Source organism: Colius striatus, chromosome 4, assembly GCF_028858725.1.
Source record: "Colius striatus isolate bColStr4 chromosome 4, bColStr4.1.hap1, whole genome shotgun sequence".
Classification (NCBI taxonomy): domain Eukaryota; kingdom Metazoa; phylum Chordata; class Aves; order Coliiformes; family Coliidae; genus Colius; species Colius striatus.
In genome coordinates this window covers 93257783-93280592 of record NC_084762.1, presented here as the reverse complement: position 1 = coordinate 93280592, position 22810 = coordinate 93257783, and the positions used below count along the sequence as shown (strand labels likewise).

At 42.6% G+C, this 22810-nt stretch overlaps 1 protein-coding gene across 4 annotated transcripts in view; it reads left to right on the top strand.

Moving 5' to 3' along the window:
* AGO2 (argonaute RISC catalytic component 2) overlaps positions 1-22810 on the top strand; it is a 70500-nt gene that overhangs the window by 35395 nt on the left and 12295 nt on the right. For all 4 annotated transcript variants that reach the window (XM_061995817.1, XM_061995816.1, XM_061995814.1 and 1 more), the window contains 14 exons: positions 227-363; positions 464-598; positions 3552-3639; positions 4678-4825; positions 5005-5124; positions 6461-6583; positions 8517-8650; positions 11573-11757; positions 14565-14724; positions 17351-17441; positions 18593-18787; positions 19884-20018; positions 21317-21418; positions 22235-22434. In XM_061995817.1, the coding sequence (XP_061851801.1) occupies positions 227-363; positions 464-598; positions 3552-3639; positions 4678-4825; positions 5005-5124; positions 6461-6583; positions 8517-8650; positions 11573-11757; positions 14565-14724; positions 17351-17441; positions 18593-18787; positions 19884-20018; positions 21317-21418; positions 22235-22434 (1953 nt within the window). The remainder of the gene's footprint in view (positions 1-226; positions 364-463; positions 599-3551; positions 3640-4677; positions 4826-5004; positions 5125-6460; positions 6584-8516; positions 8651-11572; positions 11758-14564; positions 14725-17350; positions 17442-18592; positions 18788-19883; positions 20019-21316; positions 21419-22234; positions 22435-22810) is intronic.

Here is a 22810-nt window from a genome sequence, read left to right as displayed (position 1 = left end):
GAATTAGTAGGTGTATTAAGGAGTATGCTGAAAATAAATATAAAGAAACATGAGTAGTAGCCAGTTTCTCGCTGTAACTGGATTTTGAGAGATTTAGCCCAAGTCCTGACAAGAATCTCAGATTATTGGTGACTTGAAACACTGGCATTCCTGTTCTGGGTGGTTTTTTGCATTAGTTACAGCTTTATTGCTTGAGTTTGATCTGAATTTGTTTTCTTGATTGCAGATATACTCCTGTGGGACGATCTTTTTTTACAGCATCAGAAGGGTGCTCAAATCCATTGGGCGGTGGCAGAGAAGTGTGGTTTGGTTTCCATCAATCAGTCAGACCTTCATTATGGAAAATGATGTTAAATATTGATGGTAGGTCCTATAAAAGAAAGAAGTTGCTTCTTTGTTTTTCAATGGAAAGGCAAATGTCCTCAGTATTGATGTAACACAACGTGAACCTTTTTGCCTCCAGTATCTGCAACCGCGTTTTACAAAGCACAGCCAGTTATTGAGTTTGTATGTGAAGTTTTGGACTTCAAAAGCATTGAAGAACAACAAAAACCTCTGACAGATTCCCAAAGGGTAAAGTTTACCAAAGAAATAAAAGGTAAGAATAAAATTGCACCAAACTGCTTTATTCTGTCTGGTGATATATCACCATTACACCTGCAAAATATTTCCAGTAGCAGTTGCCTTACTGGGAGACAGCTTATGCATTCTTTGAGCAAAACCAGAGGCAAGGATCATGCTAGTACTCCATGTATTTCAGGACTTTCAGATGTCTGCAGGTTACACTGTTATGTTTCAGTCTACTTGTCTTTTTTTTCTTACTAGATCAGTTAATCTCTGTGTCTTTACAAGTCACTTTGTAAGGATAAGCAGAGTTGCTTAAATTATATGGCGTCAAATTGGATGAATCACTAGTACAAAAAGTGAGCATATTTCTTCACTTGTTTTTCTAACCAGCCACATTTAGGGCTGAGGTGTGCACACAGGTACATTATCACACATTCAGGAACCTGTGCTACCCGTGTGTGCATTTTGCCTGTGGCAAATCTGAGGTTGTTTAATGAGCTTTGCCCTTAATGAAAGTGCTTTAGTGGAATCATGAAGGTGCCATCTCTTACTCTTAAGTGATGGGCTGAACTAAAGCTTTTTATAGCAGATGGATGATTATTTTAGTGTTAGTTGCTTGTGAGCTTCTCTTCATTTAAGTGTATTTTCTCTTGACATACCTTCAATTTTTTGTGCCTCACCACTGGTCCAGTGTCATGACAAAGTTTCTGGTGTATGTTGAGCTTCTTAGTGAAGAGGTACTACTGAGATCTTTTCAGCACATAGAGAACATCCTTTATTATGTCAGTCTCTTTAAAAACAATTCATCTTCTCAAATGAATAATGTCATCTTGTATTTGAGTTATATTTACTATAGTGCTTTATTCTTCCTAAAGGACTCCTATCTCTAGAATAAAGAGGAATTAAGTTAGAAATACAAACATTTAATGTTTTTCACTTTAGTGAAAACCTATCAGTAGTGCCAGTCCCAGTTCCTAATTTGATGATTTGAAGATATTACCAAGAGTGGGATTTCATATATCCTTAAAAATTACCTGATCTCAAAGTTTTCCAGTCCTGATGTCAAGGTTTTTCAGAATCCAGATGTTGCTAATAATGTTGCAAAGTGTTTTTGCATAGTGAAGTGTATCTTGTACATCCACTCTCATGGAAGTAGTAAATTACACTTACTCTAATATGTAATGACTGAATCAAAGAGTATGAGGAAGGAATGGGCTCCTGAGTTCAAGAGGGACAGGGAAGTGGTGGAGAGAGTTCAGCACAGGGCCAATAGATGATCAGGGGACTGGAACATCTTTCATGTGAGGAAAGGCTGCAGGAACTGGGGCTGTTTAGTCTGGAGAAGAGGAGACTGAGGGGAGATCTTATTAACATTTATAAATATCTAAAGGGAGGTTGGGACATTGGTTTTTTTGATAGTGGATAGTAACAGGACAAGGGGTAATGAGATGAAGCTGGAACACAAAAAGTTCCACTTAAACATAAGGAAAACCTATCTCACTGTTTCAGTGAGGGAGCCCTGGCACAGGCTGCCCAGAGGGGTTGTGGAGGCTCCTTCCTTGGGGGTCAAGACCCACTTGGACATGTTCCTATGCGACCTGATCTAGGTGAACCTGCTTCTGCAGGGGGGTTGGACTGGATGGTCTCTAAAGGTCCCTTCCAACCCTACCATTCTGTGATTCTATGAATCTTGGTGGTTTTGTTCACTGAAGGTTTCTTCTGGAAAACTGAGGTCGTTCCTCTGTGGTATAAGAAAGAAAGCAAGTGAAAAAACAAATCTATTGTACAGTTTCCATCAAATGGCCACAAATCACCTTTTGCCCAACTGGAAGTTAGCAAGAAAACTCTGAATAAATCCTGAGTTTGTACTGATTGTAAGGGTTTTGAAAAAATAATCAGGCACTGAGTCCCTGGCTGTCACTGTTATTTTCTTTCCAAGAGGATTTTCATTCTTCAGATAGAAGTAGTCATCTCAAATTTGCAGCAAGGCTGGTTGCAAATTGAGGTGTTGAGGTTACAGTTTATCATTTAATTAAAAATACTGTGGTGCAGATTTTGGAGATATTAATCAAAACTTGATATTTATTCCAGGTTCCATAATAGATGGCTCTTTGAGCCTTAACAAATGATGTGGAAAGATCAGTTTGTTGTTTGGCAAGTTATTAGTGGCTTTTGACAGATAGGGGAAAGGTGCACTGTTACTCAGCAGCAGCCTGACTTTATATACATGTGCAGATATATCAAGAATTGCAATTTGCAGCCCCTTCTTTTCTATTGCCATTCAACTTTCTCTCTCTAATAGTCCACATACATCTGTTTCTGCCTGAGCATGCAAGTGATATAAATGAAAATGCTGCATTCAAGCTCATATTTGTGGGAAATGGTAAATTAGAAACCCTTTTTTACTGATAGCTGTCTTGTGCTGGTTTTGGGTGGACAATTTATTCCTCTAGAAGTTCTTTGCTTTCAAGTGGGCTCAGATTTTGTGCTGATGGGGTTTGCAACAGATGTCAGTCTTCAGGAAAGACAGAGCCCTATGGCCTCCTTCTCGTAGGCTGCTAGAGGCTGTATCCCTGATCCATTAGTTCAGGGTTGGTTGCAGTACATTGAGGTCTCACAGACACTGTATGTTTAAGCATAAAGAAGCTTTTTGTTTCAAGAAGGTCGTGTGCTGCTTTTGTCATTCCACCATCCTTAGAGGTCCAGAATTCACAGAAAGTCTTCTGCTTCATCTACAAACTCTTGGGCCTTTGGGGTTTCACTCAGTCCCTCAAATTCTTTACTGAACTTTGGCTGAAGCTCCAGGCTTTTGAGTTTTAAGACCATAAATTATACTTTTTGAGTTATGTCTGGGATACCCTTCAGTACTCAGAGAACACATTAAATAGTGAATACTGCACAGTTTAAATGGTCTTGTGTAGCAATTTAGGGGGGCTTCCACTTCGACTTGGAAGAGATGGTGATATATTTTTTCCAACTTGTAGGTCTAAAGGTGGAGATAACACACTGTGGACAGATGAAAAGAAAGTACAGAGTGTGCAATGTCACCAGACGACCAGCAAGTCACCAAACGTAAAGTGTTTTGTTTCTTTTTAAGCATATGTTTAATCTCAGGCTGGAAAAGGATCTTTTCTGCCTTACTGACATAAGAAAAGTTGTCTCAAAATTGATATTTTCTTTGGTTAGTGCAGTTCAAGGACACATTAATGTATTTCCATAATTTTGCTGCTCTTTTTGCTCTATTTTTATCCTACAGTGAATGTCATGGCATCTGAATCAGTTGGTTTTGCTTTAAATCTATGGTTTGAGGGTTTTTTGTTTATTTCTGGTTTCCTTCATGGAAGAACAGGGAGCCCTGTTGGTAGTGGAATGGTTCCCAAAGCTGTTGAGTAGTAAAGTAGTACCAATTGGGATCAGCTTTCTAATCTTTTTTTATTGCCAATCTGTTTTTTCCTTTGCAAAAAAAATGTTCTTTTTAAATCACTGGTGAGATATTTGCAGATAATTTGGATGTTGAAGGGTTTATTCAGCTCTTTAAGAAAGCAGTATAAGGAGCAAAACTGCTTCTTACAAGAGGCTAAGTGATCAGTATCGAAATCTCATATTGTTTAGGCTTTGTTCTGTGCACTTTCAGTAACATGTTAATGAAAAGACAATATTTATGCCACCTGATGTGGGTATATGCAAGTGTCTTTACACATACAGAAACAGATTTGTAATGTACAGAGAGAGAGAAATGCATTTCTGAAGCAATAATTGGGGTTTGTGACTCTGAGGATAGGCTTAGTATTATCTGTGCATGGCATATCATAACATGTAGTACTGCACATGGCCCAAAGAAGCAGAGTACATTAGCCTTTGTCTCTAGGGCAACTTAATTTATAGCTTCAGGAATCAAGAACATTAGAGAAGTATCTTTCTGTGGTACTATTAGAAGACACACAGCAGTGACAATGGTGGAGTCTCAGTTGTAGAAGTACATTTGCATCATTTCAGCAGGATAGGTTTAATCTCTGGTAAGCTCAGCTTGTGCCAAGAAGTGTATTAAGCAAATGTGGGAAAGCAGTTGATGTAATGTAATGGCTTATTTTCATCTTTGATTTCCAACAGATTCCCACTTCAGCAGGAGAATGGCCAAACAGTTGAATGCACTGTAGCTCAGTATTTTAAGGACAGACACAAGTTAGTTTTACGCTATCCTCATCTTCCATGTTTACAAGTTGGACAGGAGCAGAAACACACCTACCTTCCTCTTGAGGCAAGTAAACTTTGAGATAACACTGTATTCTGGGAAGGGGAGAAGGGGATCAGAGGCAAAAAGGCTCCAATGGTTACAAACTGTTTTTTTCAGTGGCCAGCCAACTTGAGAAATCGTGTAGTAATGGAAAAAAACCCCAGTGGCATTGAGTTTAACTTCCTTTGTGTGGGGTTTTTTAGGTGTGCAACATAGTGGCAGGACAAAGATGCATAAAGAAACTCACTGACAATCAAACTTCCACTATGATCCGAGCAACTGCCAGATCAGCACCTGACCGTCAAGAAGAGATCAGCAAATTGGTGAGTGTTCCAGCAAAGAGTGATGTGGTGCAGTAATGAACTTAATTCTTCTGTTTCCTTTAGCAGGTACTGAATAGTTTGTGCACTGCACACATGTCATGGTTTAGGCCCATCAGGGAACAAAAGATCACTATTAGCCTCAAGTACCGAAGAGGCTGAGGATTGCCGAAGGCCAGGGAGAGCTTAGTTGCCGCTGAAGGTTCAGGACAGGCTACTGGATTGGGGGAGAAAACAGAGAATCATTTAATGCAACATCAACTAAAACATAACTTTAAAACCCCAAACATAACCAAAATAAAACAATACAGAGTAATACAACAATGAAGAGTCCAACCAAGGTGTTTAAGAACACCTTCTTGCCACACCGTCCCCTCTTCCCAGGCTCAGAGCCCTGATCCCGGGGTTTTTACCTCCTCCCCCCATGAACGACTTGGGGGGTGCAGGGAGTGGGGGTTTCAGTCTGTTCCCGATAGCTTCTGCCATTTGTCCTTCCTCAGGGCAGGTGGGCTCTGCACCCATCCTCCCTGCAAGTCCGTGGGGTCCCTCACACACACACAGACCTGCCCGGGCTGCTCCCACATGCGTTGATCCCAAAGGCCGCAGCTCCTCTCTGCCTCTTGTGAGGGGCTGCTCTGGGCCTGCAGGCTCCAGCACGGCCTGTGCCATGGCCACCTCTCCACACATTCCCTTGCCTGTCTGGATGCACTCACATGGAGCTGCTGGTAACTCTCAGTCCTGCCATGGCCCTGCATGGCTTGCAGGGGTACAGCTGCATTCTCACCATGGCTTGCGGAGAGGTCTCTGGTCTATCACTTCTCCTTCCTTCCTCCTTCTCTGGCTGAAAGGTCCACGTGGTCACCTCCATCTTGTATCCCTCTTACACCTCCTGCCAGCACTTCAAACTCCTGTCCCCTAACTAGTGATGGCAGAGGCACCAGATTGGCCCAGCCGGGCCAGAGGTGGGTGTGAACCCAGGAGCTGGGGGAGAGTCAGAAAACTCTTTACCAGGTCTTCACTGCAACCCACTCCCCCTGTTCCCAAGCAAAAGCTGCTCCTTGCTAAACCAGAACAACACAGCTCATGAGCTGGTGTTTATAAGCTTTTCTCCACTAATCAGAGAGAAATACATTGTCACAAGAGGTTTTCAAGTGGTTGTTCTGATGCTTTATTTCAAATTTTAAGGCATCCATGTATCCAAGTAGAATTAACAAAGGCTCTGGATGTGTGGCATCACACACATGTAAGGGATAAGTGCCCAAATGCAGGTGACATTTCTAGATGTCATAAAAATAACTTCTCATCCTGCAAGAACTTACCTAATTCCCTTGACTTCCAGATGCGGAGTGCGAGTTTTAACACCGACCCTTACGTTCGCGAGTTTGGAATCATGGTGAAAGATGAAATGACAGACGTGACTGGTAGAGTCCTGCAGCCTCCTTCCATCCTCTATGGAGGCAGGGTATGTGAAGCAGATCCTGTACAATGTGGGGTAGCTTCTGTGTCAGCTGTGATCACTTCTGGAGTGTGGTTGGTTTTAAATTAACTCTGTTGGGTGTAACGGAATAAAGTCATAACAGGTGTAATGTTTAGAACTTACATGTAAGTTTGGAAAGGGCTTAAATGCATTGGCCATTTTACATCACCCTCAGTTGCTTCTTTGTTTCTGGAACTAAAGTTAGAACACAAAAAGTTCCATTTAAACATAAGGAAAAACTATGTCACTGTTGAGGTGAGGGAGCCCTGACCCAGGCTGCCCAGGGAGGGTGTGGAGGCTCCTTCCTTAGAGGTCTTCAAAACCCACCTGGACACGTTCCTGTGTGACCTGTTTTTAGCAGGGGGATGGACTAGATGATCTTTAGAAGTCCCTTCCAACATCCACCATTCTATGATTCTATGATTAAAAATGTGTTATTGAGAGAAAAATGTGTCTATTTGTCTTTCACACACAGTTTCATTGTGTGTCAGAAAAAGAAACCTGCAAATAGTGGTTCAAATCAATGTGTAAGGAGAAAAAAACAGAAACAACTTCAGTTAGTACCATTTATGTTTTCTTCCTTTTTACTCTGGAGTCTTCCAGAACACCTGGTTGGTTTTGAGTGTTCTGGGTGGAGCAGGACAACTACCTCAAGATATTAGTTCTACCAACATGTTTTTCTCTAGAGCCATCTCTTCCTGTTGGAGTGTTTACTTCGAGGTTTTCTCTTTGTAATGGCTTTTCAGCTGGCCTTTCTGACAGCCTTTCAAAAAAAAGCTTGAGAGACAGGATTCTCTGTCCATTATATAACCTGTCTTGTTTTTATACAAGGTGAAAGCTTTGATAGCTGGGATAATATGTGAAGTCTTCTGATGAAGCTCTTCTAGGTCATGCATTGCCAGCTGAAGATAGTTCTATCCCTCTGCACAAATCAGACTGTTACCTCCATAAACCCTCAAAGGGAGAGGATCTTGTGTCTTCTACCTGAAGCTCTTCAGACAAAATCAGGCAGAATTAGCTCAAACCTTCCTTCACTGACAGGTTAAGTTTACCCAGCTGACTTCACCTGATCTTGATTAGGAAAAATGCTCTCATGAGCTCTTCTGGCACCGGGAGAACAGGACCTTAATGGCAGATGAATGATGAAAAGTCAGAGTTGAGGAGGTAGTGCCTTGAGCAGACACAAGATGAGTTGCCAAATTTGTGTGTGTGTCCTGCAAAATTCCCCTAAATTCCAGCTGCTGCTGAGTGAGGAGGCAGACATCATGGTAACTTGTTTGAGACTTCTGTGGGACACTAGTGCTTATTAAGGTGAATAATATCACCAGAATTACTTTAATCATGTTGTTATACCCCTTGTCCTCTAAGATAACCCATCATGGTAAAGTTAGATTGATGGGAGAAAAATGTGCAGGTCAAAGTCAAGTAACTGATCATCTTTAACAGCTTGCTCACATTTTGTTCTAGAGCTGTGTGACACCAAACCACTATTTACTTCTACTTAGTGATGTGTAAAAAAAGAAAGTAAGAAAAAAATGGTAAAGCTTAAATGAAATTGCTCTTGGAAAGGTCACTGAGGGGCTGTAAAGTCACTGTAGAAATGGATGATCTTGTTAACATTGCATACCAAGCATGGCTCTTACCAGCCACGTCATGTCTATCTGCTGCTGATTCATATAACCAAAGGAAACCATCAACAATAAAAATGGCAATGTGAGCTTTACTCTTCACCTGGCTAACAAGCTGTCTGGGTACAAAGACAGAATGATCTTGACAAGGTAGGGTAGATACCTGAACAGTGAAGAGAAAGCCCTGAGAAGATCAGCCTGCCACTTCTGGAAGTCGAAGCATGAGTGGCTCTTGTTAGTGTGAATCAATTTTGCAGTAGTGTTTAGGTTTTCTTTTTTTCTGCTTCCAGAATAAAGCAATTGCCACACCAGTGCAAGGAGTCTGGGACATGAGGAATAAACAGTTTCACACTGGAATTGAAATCAAGGTTTGGGCGATTGCGTGTTTTGCTCCCCAGCGCCAGTGCACTGAAGTTCATCTGAAGTAAGTGTGTTTCTTGTTTATTCTGTATGGAAGTATCAGTGTTTCACTTGTGGTAGGTTGTTTAATGTATGGCAATACATCTTTCACTGTCTCTTTGTGTTTTTAAATGATGCCAGCATGATTTCAATGCTACCATCAAGTCGAATCAGACTTACAAAAGCCATTTCTGCTATTCAGCAGGGTTCTGACCAGTGAGGCCTTAGGAGAGCATTTTAGATGTCCGAAATGATGTAATGATGGGTGTTTATCACAAGGTATTTGTCAAGAGTGAAAGCTGTGTTGTCTCAGGTCCTTTTCTGGTTATATAGCACATAGATTTATTTGTGTAGAAAATTACAAGGGGAAATTTAAAAAGCAATTCAACTTTTGTCCAAAGCTTCTGCCTTGTAGAGTGAGCATGACGTGCAGGATGACTAGGACTTGTTGTTTTGTTGACTTTGAGCATTTGAATTAAACTTTCAAATTAGTTTTCTCTGTCATTGGATGGTACATGATTATTGAACGACTTGTGAGAAGTGACATGTGCTGTTCTCAGATCAGGGGGAGCGTGTATGCCTCTCTGGATGGATTGTCTAACTCCTCCTTTTGCTTGCAGTTGCTTTCTCTTCATGCATGGACAAGTGCAGCTCTTACAGCTGCACTAGCAGGTGACTCAGCTGCCCTTTGTCAGGGGAATGCAAGGCAGTGATAGCTCATAGCAACAGTATTGCCATAACAGTGTTCCTTTAGATTATTTGCCAAACAACTTGGGAATTTTCCTCTGACAAGTAGTGAGCAAGACTGAGAATCTCCCCTTTTACTTTTCTTCCCATTGTGGAAGGCTGAGGACTTGGTTTCTCCATGTACACATCAGGACTTAAGCTGTCTTAGAATTTTCCCTCGACAGCTGCTTGTAGTGGAAGTGCTGCATAGGAGAGGTTAGTTTTGAGAGGCAGGCAGGAGTTGGCAACATGAGCCAAATGAAAATAATCTGATGGCTCAGATGGAGTTTGTTTTTGCTGGGAGAGGACATTCCTCCATACTGGGAGTATGGCTGCATCCAGTTGTATCTTGTTGCTTCTTGTTACATCGTGTTGAGCAAGCTGGAACTCGGTTGCTGTAGATGTTTGTCAGAGGAGATACCTTCAAAATCCCTGGAAGTCTTCAAGATTATCCTGCTTTATCTCTCAGGAACAAGGGAGAGAACCTTTCCTCTTAGACAGTACATTTGCAGATGGACTTCTAAAGGCTTAAAACCTGTGCCATGAGAAACTTGCATGTTCTGCCGTTGACTTTCTGCTCATAGTAGTGAGTGGCTGTTTCACCAGGGAAAAATGCTGAATGCACCTATTTTCTGCAAGAAGCCAGAAGCTGCAGGGCTGAAGCTCACAAATGGCTATGATTCATGAAAGTTAACAATAGGTTTGGAAGAAACTAAACCTTCACACCCTCTCAGTGGGTAAGACAGTATTATCTGGCATCCTTTGGTGAAGCTGAGTGTTGTTTTAGACACCTGTGAGGGCATCCAGAATAATACAAGGAGCTTTGTCAGCATTTATGTCAGTGAAGCACTGCTATCAGGGATCATGTGTTTACTGTGCTGGTCATGAAGCCAAGTGCCAAGGGCGGACATCTCTGGGTGCATCTGCACTAGTACGTGAGTTTGGATCAGGAGTGCACCTTTGAAGTTGGACTCAATGATCTTAAAGGTCTTTTCCAACTGTGAATGATGATATGGGGCTGTGAAGTGATGCTCCTGATGGGTCCCCAGTTGCCATCCCATCTTCTGCATCAAGGAGCAGTCTGAATGTACACTGGGGTTTTTTTTTCCTTTGGGTAAAACTGGCCTAAGGCACATGCTCCAGGCACTAATGGACATTCACACAATCCCAGAGGCTCAGGGGCTGGAAGGGACCTTGAAAGATCCAGTCCAACCCCCCTGTCAGAACAGGACCTCCTAGAGCAGGTCACACAGAAGCTCGTCCAGATGGGTTTGGAATGTCTCCAGAGAACAAGACTGCAGCAGACTAGAACCACTCTGATGAAGAATCCCAGAGACACACAGTGTGGGTGTTCCCTTGGCACCAAGAACTCTACAGGTCTGCGCTGTGACACCACACAGTGCTCATCTTGTCTTTGTTTCGTGGGGATGGGACTTAAAGCCTGCTCATGCACCATTGACTGCAGGCTTCTAACCTGAAGAAGCCATGACTTCAAAGATGCTTTCCAGACTGGATATACCTTACAGAGCCCTAGAGTGCTTCACTGAAGTGCTTTTGAGTGTCTTGCTTACGACAGGCACAGTGTCTTCTTGGTGTCCCAGGACAGCCAAACACTGCCACATCAACAAGAACCAGGAAAAGGAGGCAGGCTGCAAGGCTTGGGGTTTGCAGCGGTCTTCACTGAACAAAGCCTCTGACAAAATTAGGTTGTTTCCATTTCTGACCTGTTCCCTTACATTTGCATCATCCATGGAGAAGATTTATCTTTGCCTCCAGGATACACCTTGTCTCTGGCGTCTCCCAAGGTCTTCTGGTGTATTATTATTGATATTAGATCAATTTGCTAATACACAGTTGCTGGTAACTTAGTTGTTTTCCTCACTGAGACAAAGAAGGAACTTCAGCCGCTTCTTTAGTGGTAGCAGCACACAGAAGTATGGAAGAGCAGGCTATCAAACTGTCATCACTGCAGGACTTTTGTCAAAAGCAGCTCATACAGTATGTTATAGGAAGTTCAAATAAGGTGGAATTTGCTTTGGAAAGGAAGTTTTTAGTTAAGATGTTGTTTATACAGTGTATTTCCTCATCTTCCCCTGTCTTTCTTTTGGCAACTACATAGGCATGGTGAATTAAAGTTCCACCTGGGGTAAATTCCCAAGAACAAAAGTCAAGATGGGTTTTGCTACCTGAGAATCTAATGTGTTTCCTTTCCAACCTTTAGATCCTTTACAGAACAACTGAGGAAGATTTCCAGAGATGCAGGAATGCCAATCCAGGGGCAGCCGTGCTTCTGTAAATACGCACAGGGAGCTGACAGCGTGGAGCCCATGTTCAGACATCTCAAGAACACTTACACTGGGCTGCAGCTTGTTGTTGTAATTTTGCCAGGAAAAACACCAGTCTATGGTCAGTAAGTGAAAATCATGAGTGTGTGTGTGTCAGTCACCATTTCATGTGTTTTTGTGAGGTATCTGCGGGAGGGCGGTTTAGTTCTGGTTTGACTACATAAATTCCATTTAGGCAACAGGCTACAGGTTAATTTTCTTCTTCTTGTGCTGCATGGTTTTATATAAAGACCTTCATTCTTTTCACTATTCCTCTATGCTTGCAATTTGCTTTTCCAAGTTCTTCCTGTTGGTTGCATTTGAGATGCACTTTGAGTGGGAAAGTTAAAGCAGGGGTTCTGTGAAATGGGTAAAATTGAGATAAACCTGCTGCAATTTGTGTGCTAAAAATTCCAAGTGATTGAAGAAGTAATGACCTTGAGAACCATGTAGCTGTTAGAACAACTTTGCTTACTTATGGCATCACCCTTTGACAAAAAAAGTTGAGTGAAGGAAAAGATTTATGCCAATGAATTTCTTTCCATCAGTTTTTTAAGTCTTGGGTTGTGAGGACAGATGCAGGAAGGTGAAAACTCAGCAACTTACTGCACTTTGGAAACAGCTTGACAATTAGAATCATAGAATGATAGGGGTTGGAAGGGACCTCTGAAGATTATCCAATCCAACCCCCCGCTAAAGCAGGTCCACCTAGGTCAGGTCACACAGGATCCATGAGGGTTTGAAAACCTCCAGAGAAAGAGACTCCACACCCTCCCTGGGCAGCCTGTGCCAGGGCTCCCTCACCTCAACACCAAAGAAGTTTTTCCTTAGGTGGAACTTATTGTATTCCAGCTTTTGTCCATTATCACATGTCCTATCACAGGACACTACAGAAAAAAGTGTTGCTGCATCCCCTTGACAAGCACCTTTTAAATACTTGTAACTATTATTGAGATCCCCCCTCAGTCTCCTCTTCTCCAGGCTAAACAGCCCCAGGTCCCACAGCCTTTCCTCATAAGGAAGATGCTCCAGTCCCCTGATCATCTTGATGGCCCTGTGCTGGACTCTCTCCAGCACTTCCCTGTCCCTCTTGAGCTGAGAAGCCCAGAACTGGACACAGGACTCCAGATGAGGCCTCACCAGGGGTGAGCAGAGGGGGAGCACAACCTCCCTCAACCTGCTGCCCACATTCTTCTTGATGCATCCCAGGATGCCATTGGCCTTCTTGGCCACGAGGGCACATTGCTGGCTCATATTTAGCTTATTATCAACCAGCACTCCCAGGTCTCTCTCTGCAGAGCTGCTCTCCAGCAGTTCAACCCCCAGCCTGTCCTGGTACATGGGGTTGTTCCTTCCCAGCTGCAGGACTCTGCCCTTGTTCTTGTTGAACCTCATGAGGTTCCTCTGTGCCCAACTCTCCAGCTGGTTGAGATCCCGCTGAATGGCAGCACAGCATCTGGGGAATCAGCCCCTGCTCCCAGTTTGGTGCCATCAGGGAACTTGCTGAGGGTATACTCTGTCCCCTCATCCAGATTCCTGGTGATGCTGAGGTTAGCACTTTTGACATAGCACGTACACATAGCTTTTAATATGTTTTAGATAAACCATGCATGTTGTCTTTAACTAGCTCTTCCCATAGAGAAGGCTGCTCATTTTCCTAACCTACCTTCCACTGTCTTTCCCTTCCCCTATCTAATTGCAGCACTGTCCACTATTTTTCACACATAGCTCCATGGACTCTTTTCTCCAGTATCTCAGATCTACCCAGCAGCTGCAGATTTGTTTTGCCCACCCTTCACCATACTAATCCAGCAGGAAATAATTTCCCGACTTTTATTTCTCTGTATGATTTTGTAGAAGAGAAAAAGAGAGATTAAAAAAGCAACCCTAACAAAACAGTTCCTTCTTTCCCCTTGAGTTCAGCCTTGCAATGAAAGTGGCTTGTTTCTAATTTGTTGAATAGAAATTCAGTGCAAGATGATGTTTTTACTTTTCCTACTTGGCATTAGAAGGGGACTCTTTCCTCTACTTAACCACTGAGAGGATGTGGTACCACTCTCGTCTGCTTTCCCTGTCATTATCTTAAATTACAGTCTTTTCTGCCCCCTCTAATCATGTGTCTCTTTGCTTTTATGTGCTTTTCCATACTCTTGCACTTTCTGTGCCCACAGTCTTGGTTTTTTTCATCCTCTTCTCACTCTGCTCCTCTTTCCCTCCTGTTGCCAAAGGGAGGTGGCATCTTCTGAGTCTGTCTTGGAGCCTAATTTCTTATTTCCCCGAGTGTAACATTCTCACTCTCTTAAAGCCTTTAGGCCTCAGTTTTTTTACTAATGGTAGGATTTGGTTCAGCCTTTGGAATGGTAGTTTTTAATGAGTTTATTTTGTCATTTTATGAACCATCCTTTGCAAACTGACTGCTTTTTATACAAGGGATGAACTGATGAACTGGTTGCCTGAATATCATCAGCAGGTCACTATGAACTTGCATTATTAGTCCAGTGTTCACTAATGAAACAAGTGCTCGTCACCCTAAGGTTGTACACATTACTGGCTTCCTCAGCCAAAGGTTCTTCCATGCTGCTGATGAAACACTCCAATTTGAACCCCTGTAATTCTAATATTAGTGTAATTACAAAACAAGATGTTAGTTACAACAAGCCAACGTTGCCCTGTAGTTGCATTTAGGACCCAGTTGCTGTGCAGCTGGCAGGGGGAGCAGCACGGGATTGGGAGAAGGCTGACACTGGGTATAGAGTTTAGGTTTCTTCTGGTTTCTTTAAGCTTAACAACTCTGTTTTACTAAAACTCTGAAGTGTAGTTAATTGTCTGTGAGTTCATGTCTGCTGTGGCGTTTCATTTGCAATGTGTGGCTGTGTTTGTGCCTTGCAGCGGAGGTGAAGCGCGTGGGGGACACTGTGCTGGGCATGGCCACGCAGTGTGTGCAGATGAAGAACGTGCAGAGAACAACACCACAAACTCTGTCCAACCTTTGCTTAAAAATAAATGTCAAATTAGGAGGAGTCAATAATATTTTGCTGCCACAGGGAAGGTAAGCCATCTTTCAAAGAGGAAGAGGATGTTGTAAGGAGAGCAGTAAGTTAAGTGGGTGTTTTTATCTGTAGGCAGAGCGCTGGAGTTCAAGTGACTCTTCAGACAAACTATCTTTTGGCTTCTCACAGAATGGTTGGGTTTGGAAAGGGACCTCTGGGGATTATCCAGTCCACTCCCCTGTTTAAAGCAGGTTCCACTTGTTCAGGGGGGCAGAGTAACATGTCCAGGAGTGTTTGGAAACCTCCCAGGAAGGAACCTCCACACCCTTCCTGGGCAGTCTGTGCCAGGGCTCCCTCACCTCAACAGCAAAGAAGCTTCTCCTCATGTTCCAGTGGAACTGCCTGTGTTCCAGCTTTTGTCCAGTTACCCCTTGTCCTGTCACCAAGCACCCCAGAAACAAGATTGGCCCCATCCTCTCAAGACCTGTACTTTAGTTATTTATCAACATTAAAAGTGGTCCTGCAAAAGGACCTTGCAATTGCTTTTAGTATTGGATTGATAAGTTTTAGTTATATACTGACTATAATCATAGTATCATAGAATGGTAGGGGTTGGAAGGGACCTTTAGAGATCATCTAGATCATCTGTGAAGCTGCTTTAATACTATTGAATTCCATATCTGGCCATGTCACTGAAGTCCTGCACATGGTCAAGTGAGAGTGAAATATCTTCTTAGTTAAAAAGAACTGATTTGGGGGTTTATATCATCCTCAACCAAATGTTCTTGAATTGAAATTTTTCACTAGTTTTATTGAAAAGGCATTTCAAAAGTCCCTTCTACAGTCATTGCATTTCAAGTTGTAGAGAGAGCTCAGGGGAGAAGCTTCTGCATCAGCCCTGGGAGCCTGTTCAAAGAAGCCAACGTTGTGTTTTACTTAGATAAGGAAGTTTTCACTTTGCCATAGTTAGGCTGTAGTCAGAAGGCAGCTGCTGAGAAACGATCCAACAAGTACTTAGGGAGGGGAGAAAAGAGAACACAGTAACAGAAGGGATGTATATTTTGTGTACCTTGTTAAATACTGTTTGTTGACCCAAATATCCTCAGCCTGGGTCAGGTGCATGTTGGAGACTTAAAGCAACTGAAAATCCTCATATTGCAGAGCATGTATTTCAAAAGGGTACCAGTGGGGTTTTGTTGGTGTTTGGTTTTGTTTTCCAAAACAAGAGTTCAAAATACTGCTGTGGAAACAAAACAGAAATCCACCAGATAAGCAGCTTTATGCTGGATTCCTAGACATAAGGTCTACAGTCACATGTTGACAACAGAATGTGGCCAGGAAGCTGAATTCTGCTCATTATATCAGTAAACTGGACTTAAGAGGGGATTAAAAAAAGTGGCCCAGCTCCAGTCAGCACCAAGGCGTTGTTGAAAAGTGGAGGTTTGGAGTATTTAAACCAGAACTCCTGAACTGTTGTTTTGTGTTGGCAGAGGGGATGGGAGCAGAAGAGCCCTTTATTTATGTAATTGCATTGTAAGTGACAGGGTTTTAATTGCCTACAAACATCTGTTGTAGAGGAACGGCTGCAGGAACTGGGGCTGTTTAGTCTGGAGAAGAAGAGACTCAGGGGGGATCTTATTAATGTTCATAAATATCTAAAGGGTGGGTGTCAGGAGGTTGGGGCAGCACTTTTTTCTATAGTAGCTAGCAACAGGACAAGGGGTGATGGGATGAAGCTGGAACACAAAAAGTTCCACTTAAACATAAGAAAAACCTGTTTCACTGTTTCAGTGAGGGAGCCCTGGCACAGGCTGCCCAGAGGGGTTGTGGAGGCTCCTTCCTTGGAGGTCTTCAAGACCCACCTGGACATGTTCCTATGTGACCTGATCTAGGTGACCCTGCTTCTGCAAGGGGATTGGACTAGATGATCTCTAAAGGTCTCTTCCAACCCCTACCATTGTATGATTCTCTGAACTCCTTTTAAGAGAAAGTCTGAAAACAGCTGACTATGTCTCTATAGCTATTTCCCCAGACACCCACACACATGGCCTCAGATTTCCTGGATCAATTGCTTTATTAAGGAACAGAATTGAAGCTTAAAGCTTGCAATGTAGTGTTTTGGTATTCTGCTCTCGGTGCAGTGGATGAATACCTCACTTGAAGGTTTGTTTAAAATGTTGAAGAGTAGCTTTAAAAAAAGGAAATGTCCTTTTATAAGAAAACCTACTGTGTCTGCAGTTATTGTGCTTCCTTACCAGTGCTGGGGGCTTTGCTCAGAAACAAAATGGTAGCATTTGTGGATGTGCTCAGTGCTTTGGTTTCCTCAGATGCTGTTTCATAGAATGGCAGGGGTTGGAAGGGACCTTTGGAGGCTTGATGCTGAGGACTCAGCTTCTTGGTCTGGTCTAATTAACAAAGGCTGCAGTTCTCTGAGTTAATTTTTTTTAAACTCATTTTTAAATGCAACTTAACAATGAGCTGTGCTTTAAAGATAAGCCCAGGTATTTAGGATGAGACCTCTAATCAGAACTCTACTTACTGTCACAGTACAAGTGACCAAATCTGACCAAGTGCAAAATGTTGACGGGTTCCCTGCAGGAGCACAAAGTGTATTTACTTGAGTTATAATGGGCTTTATTAAGCATAAGCTTTGCTGCTTTTACCCATTTGCTTTCTCTTTATCAGACCACCAGTATTTCAACAGCCTGTCATATTCCTCGGTGCAGATGTAACTCATCCACCAGCTGGAGATGGAAAAAAGCCTTCCATTGCTGCAGTGAGTAAATGGTGTAACGATCCTGAAGCGCTGCTCTCTCCTGCTGCTCAGCTCTTAATGCATTTTATTGCTTTCCATTCTGTTGTGGTCCATTTCTTCTGATTGCCTAATTATAGTGTTATAAATTATGTTTCTGCAGGAATCTAATGAAACTTCAGAGAGCTTGCTCTGATACTAATTACTTAAGTGTGTGTATTAGCTTGTAAAAAGCCTGAGCTGCTAATACACAGAGAGGAGCTTTTCCATTAGCTCGATATTTATCAGCAACCTTGTAAGAAGCTGGGACACGTTTAAAGCTGCTTTTTTCTTTCTCAGCAGTTAAAAATGTGAAGAATTTATCCATTCCTCATGGGGAACTAGGCTATTTCAGTTGGTTTCTGGGGATTCAAGCTTCCTGACGACACAAAATGCGTGCTGATCTCTTGGAAATGTGCTCCTTTGGCTTGCATTATGTCAAACGCTGGGGGTGGCTGCTCAGGCTTAGTTAATAATGGAGATCTTTAATGACAGTATGTGCATTATCTTAGCCTCTGATGGTAAAGAACTGTCTGTTTTAAGAAGTTACACAAGTGTGTCCAGAGAAAACCAGGTGGAGATGTGCTTAGTTGTGATTTTGACAGAAGGAGTTTGGGTTGGTGTGTTGTCTGCCTGTGTATTTTGAAGTCCCATGCCACTTCTGCAACACATGGATTTTGGTGTTTTATAAACAGAAAAATCCTTTCCTTTGAGTGGTGTCTGTTTGCTGTGGATATTTCTGTGGTGCCTCACCATTTCAGTTTTGGGGGTTCATCCACAGTGTCCCAGAAAGGGACCCAGGCTTCAGGAGTTCAAATTCCTCCGCTCCACTCCTGACTAAATCAACGGCTTCATGGTCTCAGTGCTCCAAATTGCATTTGGCTTTTGAGCTGTATGTCATTGCAAATAGGAAATGAGTCTTTTAGATTGAGGATAAGTTTTCCATTTCAACAGGGTGTGTTACCACAGGCAGACTAAACTCTGAGCTCTTCCCAAGCACACAGTGATGGTTTTGGCAACACCTTTGCTACGTCAACCTTACAAGATACTGTTGAAGACCTGAGTTTTCTTCATGAAATAGCTTTGCTCAAGTGCTTTTTAACATTTCCTTTGACACTCAGCACTTGTCTCCACAGGTAGTGGGAAGCATGGATGCTCACCCTAATCGATACTGTGCCACCGTTCGGGTCCAGCAGCACCGCCAAGAGATCATCCAAGACCTGGCTGCCATGGTCAGGGAGTTGCTTATTCAGTTCTACAAGTCAACGAGATTTAAACCAACCCGGATCATCTTCTACAGAGATGGAGTTTCTGAGGGGCAGTTTCAACAGGTTCTAGTTTTTTTCCTCATTGAGATGTTGATGATGTGGTTTCCTGGCAGTCATGTAGCTCTATGTGGCGGGACTTAGGAAAAGCAGCGTGCTTTCAACAAATTTGGGACAGTGTTTGCACGTCTTTCATGAGCTTTTTCCAATGCTTTTTCCCCTTCAAACACATCCCTTTGCAAAGTTACAAAGTATAGTTTTGGCACTCAACTTGGGTTCAACATCTGTGACCTATTCAACATACAGTAGTCAAATTGTATCCCATGGAACTTGGACAGTAAAGAAAAAGTGAGCACAAGCTAATTTTCCTGCTTTTGAAACCAGGGTTAAGAAATGCTTTATTTTCACAATGTCACTTTGCATTCACTCCTGATGAGATTCAACAGATACTGTCCTGTATTTCTTGGTTTGCTTACAAGTACCATATTTTATGAAACCTTTTCCTATACATTTTAAAGCTATTAACATAGTTTCCAGTATTTTTATATGTAAATGAAAAGATGCAGGATTCAGTCAACTTCTCAGAATCCAAAGGGAGTAAATGTCCCTTAGGAAGCTTGAACTACTCAAATCATCTTTGTGTGACCTTCTGACTTTTATCCCCATTTATCACTGTTTGTTACTGAATATTTAGGTTACAATTAACCCAAATTATTGGGTTTTGTTTTACTGACCTTTCCTCTCTCTCAGTTGTTATTGATACCTGTAGTTCTGTGTGAGACTTCACAAAGCTGGGCAACAGTCTGCAGTTGAGCAATTCTGGATTTTACCCTTTGTACTCGTCTGAAAAAGCAATTAGGCTGTTACAACAGCCTAATTAAATGTTCATTTGTATTTGGCAGTTAAGCTGTATATCACAATCTTTTTATTAGTCCAAGCCTCATGCTTGGGGATGAACAAATATGAAACCAGCTCTGGCTCAAGCAACTGGTGATCTGATTTGTTCTCATTAAGTGAAGCAATTGAGGTTTGATCCCGAGTGCTTTGATATCTCATTACTCTGAGTGACAATGCAAGAAGGAACATGAAAAATAAGAGTTATCTGGAGATAAATGAGAGTTGTCTTTCATGCTTATCATACATCTTTTTGTTTATGATTCAGGTTCTCCATCATGAATTGCTGGCTATCAGAGAAGCATGCATTAAATTAGAAAAGGATTACCAGCCTGGAATCACGTTTATAGTGGTGCAGAAAAGGCATCACACCAGACTCTTCTGTACAGATCAAAAAGAACGGGTATGTACTGATTGTGACTGGCAAGGATGTAGCAGGCAGCCAAGGTACCCTTGTTAAACAGTGAGAGACTTGTTTGAAGAGCTACATAACACAGTGGGTGAGATCTTTCTACCTGGAAAGGAAAAGCTTCATTTTCTATCCCACGTAATAAACTGGCAAGTAGCATTTATGAAGCATCAGCAGGATGTGCCTTGCAGCAAGTCTGTCCATCCTTTAAGTTCATCAATTTTTGTCAGGTTTATTTTCAGATGTTTGACTGTCTCAAGATCTTCAAGGGCTGAGACTGATCAGAGCAGCGTAGGGTTTATAAGGTAGATGTCTAGGTCTGGAACAGCTGCCTTGGATGCTCTATTGGACATGTGTTTAGTGTTCCCAGCACACTTTAAGGCACATTTTCTCCGAGTCTAGTGCTAGTGAGTTCACTGGTCTGGTTGCCATGGCCCACAGAGTGACTGTGGGTTACCAGCTGAGATGTAGACACCTGAAATTGTTAGGTAAGGTGAACCCTGCACTTCCAGCATAACTTCTTATCTGTGAACGCTACTTGCACAGTGTCTGAGGTGTCTAATGTCTTACAGATATGGGGTTTGGTTTGGGCAATACATCATCTGTAGTACTGAACATCTCAAATTGTTCCATGAGTGTTTCACAGTTGCTGTGTCCGTAAGGAGTGTGTGGAGCAATATTTGATTCCACCTTTCTGGGTGAAGAGGGGACTCTAAGGTGGAGTCATTGCTGTAAATGAAGAGTCCCTAGTAGCAAACTACTCTGTTTACAGATGAGATTTTTCCTGTTCCTTTTCCTCCTGTCAAGCTTCTCTGTGTGGACATTTGAAGCCCAGCAAGCTTCAGGGCCATAATTACTAACTTTGAATGCTGACATGAAGGTGGCTTTTGCTTTGATAACGTGCTGTGATCACACTTGTTCCATTGCTTTGAAGTAAAGAGGATTTTTAAGTTTTGCTCTGCAGTGAAGTATTTTTGAGGGAAGAAGAGGCCTGTCTTACCTGTGGAAAAGTTACACAGGAATAACCTTTCCTGGAATGGGAAGGTGAAAAGGATTTGACAAATCAATTGTGGGAAATAGTTCTTACATTAATCAGAGAAGATTAGATAGTGAATGTCTAAGAAGCTTCCTCTGTCGTAGAGACACTCCACATTTTCAGTTCAACTACATATGAGTTTTGCTCTTTCTTTCTGCATTCCATGGATGCTTTTTTTCCCCTTTCCTTCTTCTACACAGCTGAAAGCCCCAACTTTATGCTTGCCTGACCTTATTTGCATTTTCTCTTCGTGTAGGTTGGAAAAAGCGGAAACATTCCAGCTGGTACCACAGTGGACACAAAGATCACCCATCCATCAGAGTTTGACTTTTACCTGTGCAGTCACGCTGGGATTCAGGTACAGCATTTTGGAGAGGGTGGTGACTTTCAGAGATAACACTGGCTGTTGGTATTTCCCATGTTCTTAGCACAGCAGGCAAAGGGTACAGCTTCTGGCTGTGTTTTCATCTGGGCCATCCACGGTGCTCTTCTGCCACTTCAAATCTAGAAGAAACGATGAAGCTAAGTAGTCCTGAAGCACACCCTGTGCCTTTAGTTTGTTCTTTTCTCCTGTCTGTGGACTGCTTTGAATGGTATCCCTAGAGATATTGAAAAGATGCATTGATCAGGTGCTGAGGGACGTGGGTTAGTGGTGGGCTTGGCAGTGTGAGGTGTGTGGACTTAACCATCTTCAAGGTCCTTTTCTAACTGAAGTGATTCTGTGATTCTAAGGTAATTGGACTATTTGACATAGCTGCCTTTGGCATTAAATTCTCTTGAAATGTTCATCCAGTTCCTAGGAAACAACTAACACATTGAGATAGCACCACTGTAGTTGCACATTTTCTTGTGATTCCTCCTTCCCAGTCAGAGACAGAAGCTGTTAAACAGCAGCAGTACTGAAAGTCAAAGCTGAACGCTCTCAGAAGCAGCTCATTCGGGGGGGCACGACTTAGGTGGTTGTTAGTTGGTAACATTTTGCTAAAGCCTTGCCATTGTCAGATCTGAATTTGGCAAAATGAAGCACAGGGGTTGCCTATCTGCCTTCTGGAAGGAAACATTTGCCACAGCAGAATCGCTGACGTGATTTTTGAGGTTATGCTGCACTTCACCTGCAGAGGTGGAAGCGTGAAGAGACGTTTTGTGCTGACAATCCTGTGTGCTCTGCCCTCAGGGAACAAGCAGACCTTCTCATTACCACGTCCTCTGGGATGACAATCGTTTCTCTTCGGATGAGCTGCAGATTCTGACCTACCAGCTGTGTCATACGTACGTGCGCTGTACCCGCTCCGTTTCCATCCCTGCACCAGCATACTATGCACACCTGGTTGCCTTCAGAGCCAGGTATCATCTGGTGGATAAAGAACACGATAGGTGAGTTCCAGTCTTCTTTGAACAGTGACAGAATTTGCGAGGAAGCAGGAAAGAGCTTCCTAGGTGACCCTGCTTCTGCAGGGGGGTTGGACTAGATGATCTCTAAAGGTCCCTTCCAACCCCTACCAGTCTGTGATTCCTTAAGGAGTGGGCTCCTTAATTCTGGGCTCGGTGCTATCCTCAGTTAGCATCTGAGGGGAAATTTGGTCTCGCCACTGAATTATTGTGTGGAAAAATGCACAAAAGCTTCTGTGTTTCAGAATTTGAGGGGTGTTCTGAGGGTAATTAACACTTGAATCCTCTCTTCAGAAGAAAGGAGTGATACAAAAACAGGAGAGGCAGATTAATGAGTTTGTCTCTTCTACCCCCAACCTCT